The 22,022-nt window shown below is 43.2% G+C and overlaps 1 protein-coding gene across 5 annotated transcripts in view; it reads right to left on the reverse strand.

The window, feature by feature from the left end:
• Positions 1-1,594: 1,594 nt before the first annotated feature.
• LOC143430216 (E3 ubiquitin-protein ligase Rnf220) overlaps positions 1,595-22,022 on the reverse strand; it is a 181,856-nt gene continuing 161,428 nt past the window's right edge. For all 5 annotated transcript variants that reach the window (XM_076906273.1, XM_076906270.1, XM_076906271.1 and 2 more), the window contains 5 exons: positions 3,960-4,231; positions 3,353-3,620; positions 2,790-3,241; positions 2,563-2,637; positions 1,595-1,955 (listed from right to left, as the gene is read on the reverse strand). In XM_076906273.1, the coding sequence (XP_076762388.1) occupies positions 1,884-1,955; positions 2,563-2,637; positions 2,790-3,241; positions 3,353-3,620; positions 3,960-4,231 (1,139 nt within the window). In that variant the 3' untranslated portion in view covers positions 1,595-1,883. The remainder of the gene's footprint in view (positions 1,956-2,562; positions 2,638-2,789; positions 3,242-3,352; positions 3,621-3,959; positions 4,232-22,022) is intronic.

The raw sequence follows: 22,022 nt of genomic DNA on the forward strand, positions 1-22,022 counted from the left end.
TTATCTCGAAGAATGAAATGTACAACAGTTCACGCGTGACTCGCGATCGATCCACGAAGGTGACGACGATCTCAGATGCTTCGCGATCCAATTCGACAAATCGTTTGACGTTTCTCGAACTCGCACTGGCTCGCATTCAGAAGACGGAAAGCATTTGCGGAAAGTAATATATTCTTAAGTAACGATTAAGTCAGTCTTCTGAAAAAAAAAACAAAACAAAACCAATCGTAATCGAGGTTTGGTCCTCCTCTCTCGTTCCACTTCGTTCTCCATCTGTTCTCCTTCCTCGCGAGCTTTCTCAAACGATTCGCCTAGTCGAAATAAATAATGTTCCTTTCCGCTAAATGCGCACGCGACGCAGAAACGTTTATACACAAATGTAGAAAAGATGAGACGCACGCGGATTCGCATTCGCTTCGCTTTTAACAGCTACGACAAATTTGTCCAGTGCTTTGTGACGTAACTTTGGTCGATTGGATTACACTGTGCGGGTCGCAATTGATCAGTTTCGATACAGCTTACGCGAGAAATAAAGAAAACGAAGTGTACAATCAAAAAACCAAGTAAGTAGAGAATTCAATTCTGTTTGTTCTCGTAGAATCGTAAAAACGAAAGTTAATAGTCTCTCGATTTCAGTCTGTTTCACGATGCTCGAAATTGCACGTGGCATGCAAACAGTACGTGTCGCTTGTAATTGAAGAAAACAGACGCGCGTCCATTATTTCGGATGTCATCTCTGCTTGTTTCAATTGGAATTGAAGAAAAGAAAAAGTAAGTAGTTGCATAACAAATCGTTACACGCACGTAAGAAACATCAATTAATTCACATTTCTATTCATCTGTGCGCTGCTAAATACATGGATCAATTCAATGGATGGATTCAACCAGAAGCAGTTCCGTTTGACATGGTCGTCGATTATATTTCACGCGTACATTGCTTTGTAAGTTGAACTTGGTGAATCATAGACACGTATACGCATTCGTTTCACTCAGAATATGATTAAAGAAGTAGAAACGTCCAGTACTTGGAAATTGGCGGGTTTCGAAAGTGGTAGGAAATTGATGGACATATGGAATTTCAGGTACGCGCGACTAATTCATCCACGCTTGACGCTTCAGAACGTCTTAATCGTCTCGAAGATGGATATCAACGATCGATCAGGTTACGAACGTCCATCGCATCGCAGCAGGTGTTCATTAAACGACATCGTGCTCGGATTTCCGTGCGAAACAGGCAAACTATTCGTACAGAGGAACATCGCGTAACGAAAGGAAACAAATTAAGAAGGTGGAGCAGAGTCGTGTACGAATAATAGTACGTTGCAATTATTTAATCGAATAAGAATATAACGTCGTAAATGTGTGTCTGTCGATCAGTACGTTCGATTCCCTCTTGCAACGAGGTAAGCCTTTCGCAAAACAACGTGCAATTTTTAGTTACTAACATTATACAACAATGAATTACCTAACGGTTTTCAATAACTTAATGGCAGACGAAGTGTTTCTCTATGTACAGTGTGGCCGATAGCACCTCGGGGACCTCTCTAGTTCACGGTCCGGTTCAGCGCTTGGAAGCAGTCAAAGAACTCTGTTCGTATCGCTACATCGCTATATCTGGTAAACGGGGCCATATAGAAGGTACATTTATTCACAAAAATCAACCGTTCCGCTACTTAGGGGGAATATAAATTGTTTTATTATATGGCCACGGCTCCGCTTAGCTCGCTAACGCTACGGCGCGTAACCGCGGCTGGTAAGTCTAAACGAGTTAATTTAACGTGACGGACAAGTCTGTACAGGTATTTACAGGTTCGATACGCCTCGACGTACTCACGGGCAGAAGAACGGGAACCGACGGCTTTCTGTTTGGCGCGCGACTCCGTTCACATGTAGATACGTCGTAGGTCTGACGGCGACGTTATCATGTTGCACTGGGGGCACAGCTTTTTCGCACCCTGAAAGGGACAATTGTCGTTTTCGTCTCACAGCGTTCGACACCATTGTTCGACACTCTTGCTGGGGAGTGTCGTGACTCTTTGCAAACGATGATTCCACGAAAAGAAAGATACTCAGAAAGAAATAACGCGAGGCGATCGCAAACACGTTTCTGTTAAGAATACATAGCCTCGAGGGATTTATTATGATATTCATTTTGGCAAGTGTGAAAGTATCCCACGAATAATTTAAAGTACGCTCGAGTTACGTGATTCGCGCTGTAACATACCAAAAGGGTATAAATTATAGAGAAAATTGTGAACGAGCATTTGAATGTCACGCTGCACTGTCTGTAAGGGGAAGTCAAAATATTACTTAACTATTTATCACGTTACTTTCGTTCAGCGTGAACCACGTCGAGGTGTGACCATTTCTATAAATTCTCAAATGAACTGTAATTAGAAAATCCGTTTAAATTACGAATTATTTTGCAACGCGTGCTACCCGTTCCCGGGTAGACATTCCAACGGAACGAATTAGCAAGAGAAAAAAAGAGAGTCGACCAGAAATAACGCGTCCCGTTGTATTATTAAATTAAATTAATTTATAAATATGTTCGCAACTTACCAATGTGTGTAACCAGCATTGCTCGCAATGTACGTGCCAGCAGCATACAGAAGTAACAGGCTTTTTATACTGTTCCTAAGAGCACAGGGAAACCAAACACGGTCAGAGTCAACCAACAAATTAAAACCAGCTATCGAGCAGCGATTAACGACTCGCGTCAACACCAAGACTTCCACGGCATTGCTCTCGATTCACTAAATAAAATATACCCTACCACGGAAGCTTACCATGCAAATGAGACACCTGAACGGTTGTCCACGCATTTCCGCCTCGAGCTCGCGAATTCTGCCTCTGAGAGCCTCGATCACAGGCGTGTCGCCATCCCTCCTAGGCGACGCTGAGGCACCATCGTCCTGCTCGTTCTGACCGATAGGAGTCGGCGTTCCTGGTTCAGGTTTCACCTCGACAAGGCCCTGACCAATTTGATCAGGCGTGTGCGGCGTATTAGGCGCGTTTGGCGATATCACCGCTTCTCGAAGCGCGTCCCTCTCTTTTTGCTCTCTCGCGGTGCCCTCCACGCGAGGCGTTATCACGTCCGCCTCAGAGTACTGCGCTGGCCCAAACTCAGCTGCATCGTCGCCGTCGACCACCAGGTCCACGTCTTCGTCCTCCTGTTGGTTGGTCCCGCCATTACCACCAGCTGACGAACGATTGCTCGACGAAGTTGCCAGTCCAGCAGCTAAGGATGGAACAATTGTAGATATGCTTCGTCAGTGTCGTTGGATTAATTCGTTTTTATGTTTGATAAGAGATGTGGAGATGAACAGTTTGCTAATTAGCGCGAGCTTACCAGAGAAACCACCAACGAGCATCGACGTTGCGCGAACTCTTCTTTGGCCAGCCCATTCGTACTCCTCGAACGTCTCAGCGTCGCCCTCGACGTCGACCTCCTCTTCGTCGAGATTGTTGTGGCCAGCAGGGTTCCCGTTATTGTGCTTGTTCAAACACCTCTCGACGTGCTGGTTCAGCTCCTCTGGCGTGCCAGATAGTCTTTCGCTGCAGACTGGACAGGAGGGCTCGTCCGCTTTCCGTTTCCGATTCTTCACGCGGATTCTAGCCTGCACATGCCGCGAAATAGACATCTCTCAACAACGTTTTACCATTTATCGATTCACGGACCGCGATCGTTCCCGCTGTCGGTAATATCGTTTATCTCTAAGCTCGAAATCGGGCGAGTCGAAGCGATTTTTATCCTGGCGGATCGGATCAACGGGGACCTCGCAGTCGATCTTCTTTCTTGCGTTGCGTTAACGGACGGCTCGAGCGTTTACAGAATTCGTCTGATGTGATGTGCGATCTCGCTTCTCTTTTTTTTATTTATTTTTTTTTTATTTTTCCTAATTTCCACCAGAAACGAAATTGGACCTGGATCACTGCGAATATAGACGGCGGTTTACCTGTCTATTAGCCTTGATCCTTTTGTAGGTCTCCCATCTTCCTTGAGGCGTGCCATCTGCGGCTGATGGAGCGTGGAGCATGGGCCCGTGGGGATGATCCTGAGGGTGTCCAGCAGGCAGATTCGACCTTGGCACTCGCGATCGTGAGAACGCTGACGATATTTTGTGGAGTTGGTCGAGTTCCTGCGCGAAATGCTGCTCCAAATCCTGCGGCCTCACCGTGACCCCGCATGCTGGACAACAGGACGGATCAGAAGGGAACTTTTTCTTACCTACAACACGAAAGCAGGGTACCATTATTAACGACAGTATAGAGAAAAAAAAAAAAACAGTCGATAATCGCGCGTACAATTGTTCTCGCGAACTCGTAACGATCGCTGGTGTGTATTTATCAACGGTGGAATGTTTTCGAAAATTTTACACGTTTGTATATCGACGTTTCGATTCTCGTGCCGTAGGATTCCTTGAGAGGAGCATTCGTCAAACCAGTTTCGAAAGAACGACGGGATTGAAAAATGTTAGGTTTACAGAAACGATTCCGGATCTTGGGAGTCAAATAAACCTCGTCGAGTGGTTGCACCTGTTACGCCACTTTCCACGTTAACATAAATTTGAACGGAACCTGTTCCAACGGACAAATTATTTACATACCCTGACCGCGTAATAGTTTATTTACTTAGTCGAGATAAGATGGGGTAAAGATAATATACCATTCGAGCTAATTAGCGAACGTTTAGCTGTAACGTGGCCGCCTGTATTCATTGCTCTAATGGAACGATCGGGATTTAAATGGTATAGTTAGTAACTAATAGCCATCGAAGCGTCGCCATCGAAACGGCGGACGGACAGGCGAATTTGCGAACGCTTTGCTGGACGGCGCGTTGGAAAAAAAGAACAGCTGGCAACGAAACGAGCGGAATAATTCTTCAAATAAATCATTAAAATTGTTACAAAACGGGACACGTATCCGCGTTACACACGGCGTCGACGCTTTTTAGATTCATTAATCTGTTTTATTCCAAACGCACCGTGGCACCAATTAAACGGATATAACGAATTACATAAATAAATTAATAATTATCAATTAATATTGATCAAACGCCACGGACGGCGGAGATACAAACGTCAACGATTTGAAAAATATCATTTACGCGTCCCTCTTTAAAATATATCATTCATCCTGTAGAACAGTCAAATTTCATCGACGAACATAAATATATTATCTTTATTGGAAAACATCGAAACGTATGGAAACGCAGAATAGTAACGGATACTCGAGTTACACATGGGGTTCCCTAAACGAGTCAGTCACAGCATTTCTAACAGCCTGCACACACTACTGAAACACCAACAAACTTCCTGTTACTCATCCAGACCAAAATCACGTTCGTCAACGCGATTCAAATTCAACTAGAACAACCCTTGGACCATTGCGCGTTTACAGTTAACCCTCCTATAAAGCGGTACTCGTAGAACGCGGTTTCCATATAACGCGAAGCTGAAATTGCGACAGCCCTCCTATAACGCGGTACTCTTACAGCGCGGTTTCCGTTCAACAGCATCCCATAAGTTCTTTCCGCGCAGCCTACCAATGACTAGTAACCAGATACGTTTATACATAAAATAATTTTACAAAAGTTTGTCTTGCTTTTGTTGGAAACAGTTTTTTAGTTTAGTTTTTGTTTCATTTTTTTAATCATGAAGCGGCTGCGCTGCTTTGGTTTGCTGTAAAGATGGAGGAAGAAAGAAGGAAGGAAAAGAGAGGGGAAGAACGTTTCGTCCTGGGCCTGCTAGTGGACTCATCAGTAAGGCTACCTAGCAGACCCTGCCATAGACGCTGGGATATTAGGGACAGTTCAGAACTTCTATATATTGGAAAGGATGGGTCATCATCAGGTACTTTCAGGAAAGTGTAAACGGTGCTGTCCCTCTAGTGGCGAGTGCCGCCACAATCATTTTTCTTATATGAACTCTTCAATTCAATAAAAATAATTTATAATTTATCTTGTCTTTTGTATTTATTCGTCTCCATGTAACGCGGTACGAATGATGTGATTTGTACTAAAATCGAAGTTTCTTATAGTGCGGTTTCCATATAAAGCGGTACGCACTTACCGCGTTATAGGAGGGCTGACTGTACTTATTTCTCATTGGTTACAACAAGAGGTATCGTCGTTTTATTGACGATGGAACATCGATTTTAGTCGAGTTATTTTACTGTACGTGTATGGCGTATAGCACGAAAGTTCGTAACGCGTTTGGTAAAAGAAACGCCTTGCCTAAACACACGAATGGACCATGACGTTGAGGGTGTCCTCGAGGCTAGTACGAATGGCCTAAGAAAGTATTCTTGTACGAACCTTCGGGTGAGCCAGGAATAAATACGCCCAGTAAACGTTGAGCAATCGAGTTGTTACTTTATTTTCATCAACATCTTACATTGGTCTCCATATAACGCGGTACGAAGGATGTGATTTGCACTAAAATCGAAGTTTCTTATAGCGCGGTTTCCATACAACGCGCTACGAATTAGCCTGGTTTCTACGGTTAAATCCGAGTTTCTTATAGCGCGGTTTCCATATAACGCGGTACACACCGCGTTATAGGAGGGTTGACTGTATTTATTGGTCTCCATATAACGCGGTACGAATGATGTGATTTGTACTAAAATCGAAGTTTCTTATAGCGCGGTTTCCATACAACGCGCTACGAATTAGTCTGGTTTTTACGGTTAAATCCGAGTTAATTAAAGTAATATCCAAATGGAATATCCCAGGCGAACTATGTGCCGCGTTATTGTAAACTCTATAGTTAGCCTCGATTCCATAGTTTCGTTCGCGGCCAGACAAAGGGTTTACGTAAGCCTCAACAATCGAGCGACGCGTTCGCCAACGATGGCCAATCAGATGGATTTCCGTAAGTAAGAATCGTGAGTTACTGGCGACACGAGGAATCTTGTTTCAGGAAGCTACCGTGTGCCAGCGCAGCCTCTGCTGTCGTTTATTTGTAGAGTGGCAACTGGCTATTCTTGAGCCGTTTAACATATCCCGGATTGGTCCCTCCACCCTCTCCTCGATTCGTATCCCGCCTCTTCTTCCCGGGTCTACGCTCCTTCTCCTTCTTGCCCTTTTCAATTAGGTACGCTCGCAAATTTATGTCTCGCGCGCCCCTTTCCACGGGCACTCGATATTCCGTTTTCCGTTCCTTATTGAAAGAGACACCTTCTGTTCCCTTGGCAGCGAGGATACGACTTCGATTGGAAATAATCGCGATGCAAAATACCAGCGAGTACGTTCCGCTCTGCCACCGTTTCATAACTCGCGACGAGGATCCTCGCGCCCTTGGTTATTGCGTCGTTCTCCGATCGGTTAATGGAATATTGCCACGCTCGACTGCCTCTAATTTACGGAGAAAAAATAACAGAGGGTTTGCTATATAAATGTCCGAGTTAATCAACGAAAACCGTACGCGTGGACTGTGCGCGCCGCTCGAAATTTATCGCCACGAGAAAGTAAACAATCTCGCATCAGAGGCAATTCTTGCGCCAAGCGGAGTTTAATGAAAGCGGTATAACATCGGAGATAATCAGTTAAAACTCGATAAGGGAAATTGATGAACGGATCCGATAAAACGGCGCCGGACCCCTTTCGTAATCTTTGGAATTACAAGACAACCTCGGGTAGCGCGAGAACTCGTTCGCTGGCTCGTATAATCTTATCGATATCGTCATCAAAACCCTGGAAAATGGTCAAGAGATGCGATTCCCGTTTACGAAGTTCCGTCTGCTGACATAATTAACGGAAGCGGCACCGGTTGGGGTTCCAAATGAATGGAAAAAAGTGAAGAAAATGGGGTAAGGCGCTCGATGGTTAAACCGCAAGGGCCTTCCTCAGATCGTCCTTATCGTTCATCTGTAATGTTCATTTCCACGACGCGCCCTATCTTCTTCTTTTCTTTTCTCTTTCTCTCTGTGTACAACAACCGTGCAATCTACAGTCGCCATACCATCCCATATAAATAATACTTTCTACTCGCGTCGCGTATTGAAAATCCCAATGTTCGAAGTTTCTAACGGTTCGTCTATTTGCATATCGCAGCTCGTTTAATTTGGATGAGACGACGCTATCGCAGTGCACGTTACGCGGGCAAAAGTTCACCGTTCCAGATCTCGACTTCTCGACTTCTTTCATTCTTTTTAGACGCGTTCCCTGGCCTTTCGTAACAGCCGTCGTCTGCCTTCCGCCGTTCCTCGCCCCACCCCTCGTCCCCAACGAAACGACAATGGTGCCTGCACCCTTCCACGCGCGGCTATCTCCAGCGACCTTCACCATAACCACGCTATCATTTACACTTTAAAACGGCTACGGAAGATAGAGTGGTTGCGTATCTTTAATTAAAAGAGACGACTACTTAGAGGCGGCGAAATAAAGAGATTCTTCCGCGTCGTGCGCTGGGAGGGTGTCGCGTTATTAAAACTGCTCGCTCCTCCAACAGAGCATCGAAACGAATTCGCGTTTCTTTCTGTCTTACGTTCGAAATTGCTGTCTTCATCCTACGATCAAATGCACTCGCAGATATATTACAAATTCTGCGAGAGTTTGGATGAAACGCGACGAACGAGTCAGTGTTCGTGGTTAACATTGTAGATGTTTCTTAACCGCAATAGCCGAATTCGCGTTTCTTTCTATCTTACGTTCGAAATTGCTGTCTTTATCTTACGATCGAATGCATTCGCAGATATATTACAAATTCTGCGAGAGTTTGGATGAAACGCGATGTGCAAACGGGTCAGTGTTCGTGGTTAACATTGTAGATGTTTCTTAACCGCAATAGCCGAATTCGCGTTTTTTTCTATCTTACGTTCGAAATTGCTGTCTTCATCTTACAATCGAATGCATTCGCAGATATATTACAAATTCTGCGAGAGTTTGGATGAAACGCGACGAACGAGTCAGTGTTCGTGGTTAACATTGTAGATGTTTCTTAACCGCAATAGCGGGTAGAATTCCGACGTTTCAAGATCGCACGTTAATTCTCTGACGTTCCTGTCAGAAGGGATCGCTGGTAATTTTTTTTATGCTGGCTGCGTGTACAGATTTCGCGCGAATGAGTCCCGAGCGGCGCGCTCATGAAAGATGCAAGAAAGAAGGATGCTCGATACGTATGTCGTTGAAATACAAGCTGCAGGTAATTAGCTCGGAACTCGTGCAGTATTTACGGCCATTTAATCCGGATAGAGCAATTAGTATATATCGATGGTGCCAGGTTGGTGGTTACAGATGTAGGATAGGCCCCTACCTACCACGTATAATCCGGTTTTAATTAAATAACCGAGTCTCTCTTTCCCGCTTCCACTGCCCTCTCCTTCTTTCGCTCTCGCCCTTTCACTTTCAGCGTCCCTCTACCTTCTCCTTCCGCGCGATTTTCGCTAAGCGCGCCTCGATTCCCAGCGAAATTTCGATTTTCGTTCGCAGTCGAAATAGAAACGAGTTATGTTTCGATTTGAGTAAGATCAATCGAGCAAAAGAAGTTTGAGTAATCGCGTTTAGGCGTACAAAAAGATCGCAACGCGTGATTATCGAGTCGAGTAGCAAAAAATAAATCGCACGTCCTTCTACCATTCGATGCACGCGATTTTCGCTAAGCGCGCCTCGATTTCCAGCGAAATTTTGATTTTCGTTCGCCATCGAAATAGAAACGAGTTATGTTTCGATTTGAATAAGATCAATCGAGCAAAAGAAGTTTGAGTAATCGCGTTTAGGCGTACAAAACGATCGCAACGCGTGATTATCGAGTCGAGTAGCAAAAAATAAATCGCACGTCCTTCTACCATTCGATGCACGCGATTTTCGCTAAGCGCGCCTCGATTCTCTGCGAAATTTCGATTTTCGTTCCCCATCGAAATAGAAACGAGTTATGTTTCGATTTGAGTAAGATCAATCGAGCAAAAGAAGTTTGAGTAATCGCGTTTAGGCGTACAAAACGATCGCAACGCGTGATTATCGAGTCGAGTATCAAAAAAATAAATCGCACGCCCTTCTACCATTCGATGCACGCGATTTTCAGCAAAATTTCGATTTTCGTTCGCCATCGAAATAGAAACGAGTCGAGTTTCGATTTGAGTGAGATCAATCGAGCAAAAGAAGTTTGAGTAATCGCGTTTAGGCGTACAAAACGATCGCAACGCGTGATTATCGAGTCGAGTATCAAAAAAATAAATCGCACGCCCTTCCACCATTCGATGCACGCGTCGCTGGAAAGAGAGTCGAAGTTTAAATCGGCGGTGAGTGCGGTGAAACATATCGTTCGGCATAGCTCGTTGGCCAGAAAGGGTTGTCGGTGGTTTCGCGCCACGGCGTTACCATCACCGATTCCCTCAGGCATTTAACCGCAACTGTTGTCTCGATTGGCTGGGTTACTGCCCCTGGATACACGTCGCCACGACCAGCCATCCTTTACCACTCGCGATAACCTTCTTTCGCTAATCTCTCCAACGCGTTCGCCACCCTTGTTCCTACGATATCACGCTCGTTACTCTTCAGCGGCATTTCTCAGCTTTATGTCCCCATCGTCGAACAGATTTCGCGAGTTTTCTCCCAAAATCGGTAAATCTTCGTTATAGAAAGACCCAATACCTACATCACGATTTAAGTTCCACATTTATTTCATTTCGTGATACATCTTTACTTGGTATGATTCTATTTCCTTGTTTCTGGTCACATGCTCTGATTAGTCGTATTGCAAAATTTGGAATTCAGTTACTACGAGTTATAAATTGAGGCTGTTGCATTAATTAAATGATTCTTAACCACCAGGTTTCATCGTTCCACATGAGCAGCGTGGTCTCCACAGTTTTAAAATGCCTTCTTCGCTACAGAAACATCCAATACCTACATCACGAGTTAAGTTCCACATTTATTTCATTTCGTGATACATCTTTACTTGGTACGCTTCTATTTTGTTGTCTCTGGTCACATGCTCTGATTAGTCGTATTGCAAAATTTGGAATTCAGTTACTACAAGTTATAAATTGAGGCTGTTGCATTAATTAAATGATTCTTAACCACCAGGTTTCATCGTTCCACCTGAGCAGCGTGGCCTCCACAGTTTTAAAATGCCTTCTTCGCTACAGAAACATCCAATACCTACATCACGATTTAAGTTCCACATTTATTTCATTTCGTGATACATCTTTACTTGGTATGATTCTATTTCCTTGTTTCTGATCACGTGCTCTGATTAGTCGTATTGCAAAATTTGGAATTCAGTTACTACAAGTTATAAATTGAGGCTGTTGCATTAATTAAATGATTCTTAACCACCAGGTTTCATCGTTCCACCTGAGCAGCGTGGCCTCCACAGTTTTAAAATGCCTTCTTCGCTATAGAAACATCCAATACCTACATCACGATTTAAGTTCCACATTTATTTCATTTCGTGATACATCTCTACTTGGTACGCTTCTATTTTGTTGTCTCTGGTCACATGCTCTGATTAGTCGTATTGTAAAATTTGGAATTCAGTTACTACAAGTTATAAATTGAGGCTGTTGCATTAATTAAATGATTCTTAACCACCAGGTTTCATCGTTCCACCTGAGCAGCGTGGCCTCCACAGTTTTAATATGCCTTCTTCGCTATAGAAACATCCAATACCTACATCACGATTTAAGTTCCACATTTATTTCATTTCGTGATACATCTTTACTTGGTACGCTTCTATTTTGTTGTCTCTGGTCACATGCTCTGATTAGTCGTATTGTAAAATTTGGAATTCAGTTACTACGAGTTATAAATTGAGGCTGTTGCATTAATTAAATGATTCTTAACCACCAGGTTTCATCGTTCCACCTGAGCAGCGTGGCCTCCACAGTTTTAATATGCCGGTTTGTACGATCGCAACCTGTCGTCTCAGGTAAACTCGACTCGCCAAGAAAGAAACTAAATGCACACCGCAGGATGCCCACCATCAAAGAGTCGATACACCGCGACGTTACCACCCATCTGCGTTTAGATGTTCCACGAACGCGGAACGTTCTATGACAAAATTACGCTCACTGTATCTATTTCACGCCGCGTGTTTTATTATACAAGGTGTCCTTTGCGTCGTACATTATTCCTGACGATCGAACTGTATTTCGAGCAGTCGCAAAACGTAGCAGATTCGAATTTATCGGGGTGAACGAGTTTATCCTGTAAGAATTGCGAAAATAGATCTGTCTATAGAGTATGCCGCGTAGCGGGTTTTTAGATTTACTTTCTCGATGTTGTTACAACATCAAAGTAAATATTCGACGATAAATTAGCGGATACGATCTCGAAACGCTCGAGTTGCAAGTTTGACGGGCACTTTGCAACATTCTACGACGGCGTGCCCTTCGTAAAATGCAAAATATCGCGGTGCAGCTGCCGTACCAAACGTTCACCTTAAACTTTTCCTTAAAAAAAAAAAGGAGAGAAAATGAAAGCAAAAAAAGGTGGTCGAATGTTTGCATTCGTTCGCCAATTTCGCTCGCTAATGTTTGATCGCCGTGCTTGTTAAGGATATCTTCCTGTAGCGTACGATAACAATGTTTCTTAAAGTTCGTATTTGCTGATGAGGCTCATGATTGTTTGCGAACGACGCGTATTTACATGTTTTAAGAGAACTGGTTCCGTTGAACCGGCGAGCGTGGAACGTGGACCGTGCCAATCAACGTTGGCCGCATTAGCAACAAGGTAAAATATACTTCGAAGATCGCCAGTAAAATCCGCTAATTTAAAGTCAGCTCCTAATTTAAGTCAGACTGAGTTCGTCCCCCTGACTTTTGTACGCTGAATTTCATTAAACGTTACGTGTACTACACTGTTCACTTTATTAGAGAAAGACTCTTCTACCGCAGGAGTTCATTAAAAGAAACTGCTTGATTTCGTTTCAGGGTACGACACACGGAATAATTCGGATCCAAAAAATAACCACATGAAGACACGCGTAGTTGATAATTACAATTTTCCAAATTGAAGAAGAAATTCTATGCCAGCTACAAACAGGTTAGAATTCGACGCAAGGTCGTCGCTTGGTTTCGTTTCAGGGTACGACACACAAAATAATTCATATTCAAAAAGTACCCACGTGAAGACACGCGTAGTTGATCATTTGAATTTTCCAAATTGAAGAAGAAATTCTATGGCAGCTACAAACAGGTTAGAATACGACGCAAAGTTGACGCTTGGTTTCGTTTTAGGGTACGACACACGGAATAATTCATATTTAAAAAGTAACCACGTGAAGACACGCTTAGTTGATCATTTAAATTTTCCAAATTGAAGAAGAAATGCTATGGCAGCTACAAACAGGTTAGAATTCGACGCAAAGTTGACGCTTGGTTTCGTTTCAAGGTACGACACACGGAATAATTCGTATTCAAAAAGTGGTCACGTGAAGACATGCGTAGTTGATCATTTAAATTTTCCAAATTGAAGAAGAAATGCTGTGGCAGCTACAAACAGGTTAGAATACGACGCAAAGTTGACGCTTGGTTTCGTTTCAGGGTACGACACACAAAATAATTCATATTCAAAAAGTACCCACGTGAAGACACGCGTAGTTGATCATTTAAATTTTCCAGATTGAAGAAGAAATTCTATGGCAGCAACAAATAGGTTAGAATACGACACGAAGACACGCGTAGTTGATCATTAGAATTTTCCAGATTGAAGAAGAAATTCTATAGCAGCAACAAATAGGTTAGAATACGACACGAAGACACGCGTAGTTGATCATTTGAATTTTCCAGATTGAAGAAGAAATTCTGTGGCAGCAACAAATAGGTTAGAATACGACGCAAGCGACACCTACGTGGCGAACTTTACGATCCACTTAAATCATCAGGAGGGGGAAAGTGGATCGACTAGCGATACCTCGAATACGAAGCGCAGCAATAATTATTATTGATACGTATCGGCAGAACGCGAAGACAACGGGAACACGCGAATGAATGGTACGAACAAGAAGAGCCGCAAGAAGCACAAGTGCGGTGATGTTCATCTTGTCAGTGAAATATTAAAATAGCTCGTTGCCCATTCTCGTAAGGAGTAATGGGATGGCAGTACACGAAGTAGTAAGAATGGCAATCGCGCCAGCCCGGTTTTTATTCGACACCGACAAAAGTACACCTGCCTCGCCAACGATTTCGATCTTAATCGACCGCTTAATTATCTCAATACAGATCGGACGAGGCGCAGGTTGAACGTACGCTGCCCCATACATATATGCATGTAGGCTGCGGGCAGACGCGATTGATCATTTACAATTATTTCTTCAGTTTGCTTTCCGTATATAGTGATAAATTAATACCAGCGATAAATTCACGTGTTTACGCGGCAATAACCGGCCAGCCGTAGAACAAAGACGCAAATTAACAGTCGAGGTAGCTGTAATTATCGCTGGTGCCAAGACACGCGAATTCTGCGAGCTTTCATACTCGCGTATCCGCACGATCGCCATTGCACTTGTATACTCGCGTGAATCGAAAATATTGTAGCGCATCGGCTGATCGTAACGAACGCCAGGGAAAGATAAAAGAAGCCACGCCGTTCGTTGCGTGAAATCAGTTATGGTAATTGAAAATAATTACTCGTACCGCGAGTTAAGCGATTTAAAAGAAGAAAAGAAGAGTAATACTTTTAATTCGAGGTACACGGTTCTTCGATACGCACCAACTGTGATGGCGATTACAGGGACGAGACTCGAGAAGATTCAAATATTTGAAAAGATTCGAAAGAGTTTCATAGATCTCGCTTGAGTGCAATTTTTTTTTTCTTTAGATTCAACCCATTTCTCCTTTCGACTGTGCAGAATCGACGAATTGTTTCTGCGTCGTTAGTCGATGGTTATTGGCATGTTTGCGCGATGCCCGCAAACTTATCACGGTTTAAACGGCGTACCATAAGTTGGGCCGTTAAGGATATAGGGGTTCGAGGAGGCAGCCGATTGCTGCTCCGCGTGCAGGAGCTTTCATAACTACAGATTTCCAGAAGGGGTCTTGTCCAAGAACAAGCGCCCTTTCATGCATACCGAATTTTCGTTATCTCCTGCCTCGTACTTTACGAGAGAGAGCTTCCTTGCTGTTTGTTCGACGTCTTCGTCTCCTTCGTTCCTCCTTCTACCACCCTTTTAATACTTCTCTTGAACCCTTTACTCGAAACGAGTTTGCACTTCTAATTATTCCACTTCTAATAATATTTCTAATAATTATTCGTCCGTGTTTCTGTCGTAACAGAAATTCTCTCATCGCTCGTTCACTTCCCCCCGTTTTTATGCTGCAATTCAACAGCTAACCCCGCGCTGTATCTTCCTGGACGACCTCACCCTCGCCGTTCTACCTCTCTTCATTCTTCGCAAATTTAGCCGCCGTCGTAAAGAAGTATTCTATTCTCGCGTGACACATGCTCTCGAGCAAGATTCGCGCATAAAATCGAGGCATGCGCGCGAAGGAAGCTCAAGGGTCTCCTAATTTGCTTTTATAGCATCCGACGAGTCTCGTTGCTGATAAAAAAAAAAAAAAAAACAGAGGAGGAGAGCTGACTACGCGACTACTTCCTGATTCGCCAGCACGTCGATACGTGTACACATTTATGGAAATCAGAGTACTAAACGACGAATTCGATCAATTATTGTGGTTTCGCTAGGGCGTTTAGATTTTCAGCAGATTTTAATAGGATTCTTAACGAAAGACGGTTCTTTGAGGAGGAGGGGAGGAGCACGCTTCGCCCTCGGTGGAAAACACTGTGTTTTCCTTACTTATGGAAATCAGAGTACTAAACGACGAATTCGATCAATTATTGTGGTTTCGCTAGGGCGTTTAGATTTTCAGCAGATTTTAATAGGATTCTTAACGAAAGACGGTTCTTTGAGGAGGAGGGGAGGAGCACGCTTCGCCCTCGGTGGAAAACACTGTGTTTTCCTTATTTATGGAAATCAGAGTACTAAACGACGAATTCGATCAATTATTGTGGTTTCGCTAGGGCGTTTAGATTTTCAGCAGATTTTAATAGGATTCTTAACGAAAGACGGTTCTTTGAGGAGGAGGGGAGGAGCACGCTTCGCCCTCGATGGAAAACACTGTGTTTTCCTTGCTCGTTCAACTGGTTCCGGCATCTACGCGGATCGTACGACTCGCGACCCCTCGGATTTTCGCGCACACGCTTAATATCAAAGAGTTCTGGTGGGCCGCGTGGGTAGGGTGCGACAAAGAGACGAACGCACGCAGTTTTGGGAAAAAGCAGCGGATGGTAATCTTTCCTTTGGCCGATGTGCAGAATCACGCGTCACCGCGTCCGCGTCCAACCCCGTGACCGTTTCACCCTCACTTCTAACCTTTCATATAGACATTCCTTTCCCCCCGTCGATCTCTCCTTGCTCTCCTCGCTCTCCTTACCCGCGCCTACTGTCGCTCCTCTCGGACTTATCGCGCCCAGCCTTCGACTACTGTAGACAATTTTAAGCGGTGGGCCGTCAGGAGAAAAAGAGAAACAAGATTGCTCTGTTCGAGGCTTTGTTTATATAACGGGAGGGAATTTTTGTGCGTTCGTTTTGGGGGTTTATGCGATCGTGTCTTGCTTATGAATTATTGCGAGAAGAAAGACACCATAAAATCTCTTTTACGGTACATGATTATTCTCCAACTTATACTCGTACCTGAGGGTTGTTAGGATCGTGTTCTGGTTAAACGAAAAGCTCACTAACAAATTATTGCGAGAGGAAAGACATCATAGAATTTTTTTCACGCTACACGATTGTTCTCCAACTTATACGCGTACCTGGACATTAATGCGATCGTGTTTTGGTTAAACAGAAAGCTCACTAACGAATTATTGCGAGAAGAAAGAGATCATAAAATTTTGTTCACGCTACATAATTGTTCTCCAACTTATACGCGTACCTGGACATTAATGCGATCGTGTTTTGGTTAAACAGAAAGCTCACTAACGAATTATTGCGAGAAGAAAGAGATCATAAAATTTTGTTCACGCTACATAATTGTTCTCCAACTTATACGCATATTTAGGGATTGATGCGATCACGTTCTAGTTAAATGAAAAACTTACTGATGAATTATTGCAAGAAGAAAGACATCATAGAATTTTTTTACGCTACACGATTGTTGTCCAACTTATACGTGTATTTGGGGGCTGATGCGATCGTGTTTTGGTTAAACGAAAAGCTTTTAACAAATTATTGCGAGAAGAAAGATATCATAGAATTTTTTTCACGCTACACGATTGTTCTCCAACTTATACGCATACTTAGGGGTTGATGCGATCGCGTTCTAGTTAAATGAAAAACTTACTGATGAATTATTGCGAGAAGAAAGACATCAGAGAATTTCTTTCACACTACACGATTGTTCTCCAATTTATACGCGCACCTGGCGAATTGATAAAAAGAAAGGATGATTTGCGCGAGAATTTCTATCCAGCATTATTTTTCGGGAAATTCCATGGGAATGGCGCGTTCTACGCTACAAACATAAATCGGCACGATCTCCTGGGATTTCGAGGTCAAGACTGTTTGCCCCTTAGCTATGAACATGTAAGGCGCAGGAAGAGAGAAAGAGAGAGAGAGAGAGAGTGGGGTGCGAAGAGAGAAAGAGTAGGATAGAGACGGAGGAAGAGAACAAGAGAATAAGTTTGGCGAAGTGGCTCCAAGTCCTGTTGTGTAAATGAGGGATCGTAAAGAGAGCTACACCGTATCAGCTACACCTCGGACACCTACTGAAACGTGGTCGGCGCTTGGACCCCCTGCCGCACGGCATCCCTTAAATCACGGCTGTTTGTAATTAAGTGAATGAATGGCCTGTATCGGAGTTAATATTTGCGACATGACGTATGACGCTGTCACGGAGACAAATCCCTTATATATCATCGCTACGCTTTATACAAGTGGCCCTCTTCAGAATTTAACGGCTCCTACCGGACTCTCCTTCGCCAGATGTCGATCGCCTTCTAGATTTATTTATTTTTTTTTTTCTCTGATAACGCTACTCCATCTTTGGTTGCCTCGTGCACCAACGTTAACCCTTTGACGTGTCTAACGATAGTTTCGTTTGCTTAGGTATCTGTGTATTCGAAGTCGTTGGTTTTAGTGTTGATCTAGCGTTGCACAGATCAATATTTTCAGATAAAAATCGAAAAAATTGTGATCTTGAGATTCTGATAACGCTACTCGATCTTTGGTTACTTCTATACGCCAAAGTTAACCCTTTAACGTGTCTAACGATAGTTTTATTTGCTTAGGTATCTGTGTATTCAAAGTTGTTGGTTTTAGTGTTGATCTAGCGTTGCACAGATCAATATTTTCAGATAAAAATTGAAAAAATTGTAATCTTGAGATTCTGATAACGCTACTCGATCTTTGGTTACCTCTGTACGCCAAAGTTAACCCTTTAACGTGTCTAACGATAGTTTCGTTTGCTTAGGTATCTGTGTATTCGAAGTCGATGGTTTTAGTGTTGATCTAGCGTTGCATGGATCAATATTTTCAGATAAAAATCGAAAAAATTGTAATCTTGAAAAAATATTTAGTAATCGTAACGTATTGGGGTTGGAATTAATTGAAGTAATTAGACTACGTAGTCAGTAGTTGATCTTCGATCTAAAGTCGATGGTTTCAGCGTTGATCTATCGTTGCGAAGATCAATATTTTCAAATATTTTCACTTAAAAATCGAAAAATTGTAATCTTGAAAAAATATTTAGTAATCGTAACGTATTGGAGTTGGAATTAATTGAAGTAATTAGACTACGTAGTCAGTAGTTGATCTTCGATCTAAAGTCGATGGTTTCAGCGTTGATCTATCGTTGCGTGGATCAATATTTTCAGATACAAATCGAAAAAATTGTAATCTTGAGAAAATATTTAGTAATGGTAGCGTATTGGAGTTGAAATTACGATCTTCACGTATCGTTGTCTCGTCAATACTTTTTCTTTTTTTGGTTGTGATTGTGTTTCGAATCGCATAAACGGAATGGGCATAATTTTGAATAACTGCAGCAGAATCTGAACGGGTAGACGTGAATCATTTTCAGCGTTCACGAGTTCTTTCTAATCGTTTCTTCAATAGACGAATTCGATTTTGCGGAATGTAATTCAATTACCGCGCAGTTTCGCTGTTATTTAATTAATTACTTTAACGAGAACACGATATTTGACTGTTTTACAGCAAACCACTCTTTTTCCTATCAAACATTTAAACACAATTACATGACACGGGATACTGTCGTATTTGCCTCGATACGTGTTTCTATACCCGTTTAAATGCAATTTTTCCCCCCATCAGATCGGTACGCAAATTTTTCAATAAAAACACGCGATACCGGAATATAAATATTCCACTTGAAATTAATACGTATCTCAAAATGAAATGGACGCTATTTTTTTTTTTTTTATTACACACCTGGACAATTACTCGCGTAACAATTTGTTAACCGGTAGAATCGTGTATTAGTTTAGTAGCGCGTTTTCAATTTTTCGACCACAAAGGTATTGTCATTTAATAATGGCGGACGAGATAGGCGTTGAAGGATAACGAGAGCGCCAGCTCGAGAAGACGAGCCACCCTTCTTTATCTCTCTCTCTCTCTCTCATTTTTTTTCGCCTATCCTCTTTCTCCATCTCGTAAATATTTAAATAGAAGTCATCGAGTAAAATGCTTCGGCTGCTCGATGTGTTTATGAATATTGGCACGTTGGTGAACGAGTTGTTCCAGGCTACGCGTGATGTATATACCGTGGGCATCCTGCGGGTTCCCGAGGATACATCGATGTTCCTCGTCATCGTAAAAAGTGGACCAGCAAATAAACCAGAAATTACAGTTTCGCGATGTACACGTTCGAAGGTAGCTTCGACGACCGTCGACAAAAATCGTGCAAGTCGCAGACAACACTCGTGCACCAAATCCTTGATACACTTATTGGAAACTTGGAAACTGGATCGCCATGAAACGATCGCCGCTAGAACGGAAAAGAGACATCGCGAGCAGCCTATATAATTATCAGACGATATAATCGAGATTCAAAGTTAATCAACGCGTACAACCCAATCGACTGCTAATTATCCACTCTTCATCTTGATGGCTGTGGTTTGATGGTAATTGGAAAAACGATGTCCCGTATAATGCAACAATGCAATTTCGTGCCCTCCTTCTTCTCGCGCCTGTTGCTCCATCTTAAACTGCAACCACTCCCCTCAACGGTGGCGCTCTTCTTTTTTTTTTTTTCTTCTGCCAGGCTCCATACCCACGGTTCTCGGCCAGTTTGCTCCTCTTTTTTTCTCTCCGCATCGGCGCAGTTCGCACGTGGTAGCGACGATCAGCCGGCTATCAATTTCAATTCGATATTCGCGCGGATCGCTTTGTAATCTTCCTCTCGCCGGTGTAACCACTTCTGTCCGAGGGTGGAACCACCTTTTTCCCACCTAGCCGTTCCGTATATACCTCGTCTATATGCAACCCGTACCCTCTTGTTACTACGTCAATCGATCCTTCATCGAACCAAAGTTTATCGCCCGTCGAGGCGTTCCTTTTTTTTCTTAATATTTAACACGCGTAACATTGCCAACTCGAATCACGTCGATTCTTCGACTACCTACCCTTCTGTTTTATTCAAGCTTAAATGAAAATTTAGACATTCCACGCGGACTCTGCGTAAGTAGAAATAGTCGAAATATAAAGGGACACCACGGTGGTATTTTGAAAAATCGATAGGATCGTATTTTTAAAGTCGATCTTAAACCCTTTACTGATGCTGTATGAAACTTTGTCGTCGCAAACTAATTGAATTCAGAACGAAGTGAGATCGAACGCGATGTCGATAGAAATCATGCCCAACAGTAGAGACAATTCGTCCACTGGCCTGACCCAAAAATCAGAGACCCTCAACGGACCCGATAACATCAGCGAGTATTTATTAACCGTCGTCTGTCCTTCTTTTTTTTTCTCCAGGTACAAATTCGAGATTCGCAGACGCGGGCGGTGGGCAAAAAAGAGGAACAGGAAGCGGACGTACGAGGAGGAATCCGGGGATTTACTGGCCCAAAACGGGTTGTTCATTTGCCAATGTAAATCCACAGAAGCTCCTCCGTGTCTCTTTTTTCCCCTCTCTCTCTCTCTCTCTCTCGCTCTGTCTGGCTCTTCGTTGCCACTCGGTTGACTCGCTGTTCTTCGCCGCAAGGTGGCCACTTTGCCAGATAAAGAAGATAAAGATAAAGAGGAAGACTGAGGCGGCAGAGGATGTACGAGGTTGCCGGTTAAGGGAACATTCTTTATGAAGTAGACTTCTACGTTATTATAGTATCGGACAACACGCACCAGACCCCCTGGCCCTCGCTCCTACACTTTCCACCCCGCTTTTACCATCGACCTCCTCGCTCTTTTCCTTTTTTTCTCTTGGATTTAAATGATCGTTGTATTTTACAGGTTATGTCCCCGCAGCGCCTCCGCCGATTTCACCTTCCTCGCGACGGGGATATTCGATTTTATTGTCCGCTATTCCCGTCTCGCCGCGGATTCATACGGGAAACTGGTCCCAGCCTGTTCTCCGCTATCGTCGAGATACTAAATAGCGATACACGTTTACTATTCGGCTGCGCCGCCAAATTGGCGGTGGCTCGTTTTTACAGCCATCGATGCGATTACAGTCAACCCTCCTATAACGCGGTAAGTGCGTACCGCGCTATAAGAAACTCGGATTTAACCGTAGAAACCAGGCTAATTCGTAGCGCGTTGTATGGAAACCGCGCTATAAGAAACTTCGATTTTAGTGCAAATCACATAATTCGTACCGCGTTATATGGAGACCAATAAATACAAAAGACAAGATAAATTATTTTTATTGAATCGAAGAGTTCATATAAGAAAAATGATTAAAAAAATGAAACGAAAACTAAACTAAAAAATTGTTTCCATCAAAAACAAGACAAACTTTTGTAAAATTATGTATGTACAGTTAACCCTCCTATAACGCGGAGCTGAAATTGCGACAGCCCTCCTATAACGCGGTACTTTTACAGCGCGGTTTCCGTTCAA

Source organism: Xylocopa sonorina, chromosome 13, assembly GCF_050948175.1.
Source record: "Xylocopa sonorina isolate GNS202 chromosome 13, iyXylSono1_principal, whole genome shotgun sequence".
Classification (NCBI taxonomy): domain Eukaryota; kingdom Metazoa; phylum Arthropoda; class Insecta; order Hymenoptera; family Apidae; genus Xylocopa; species Xylocopa sonorina.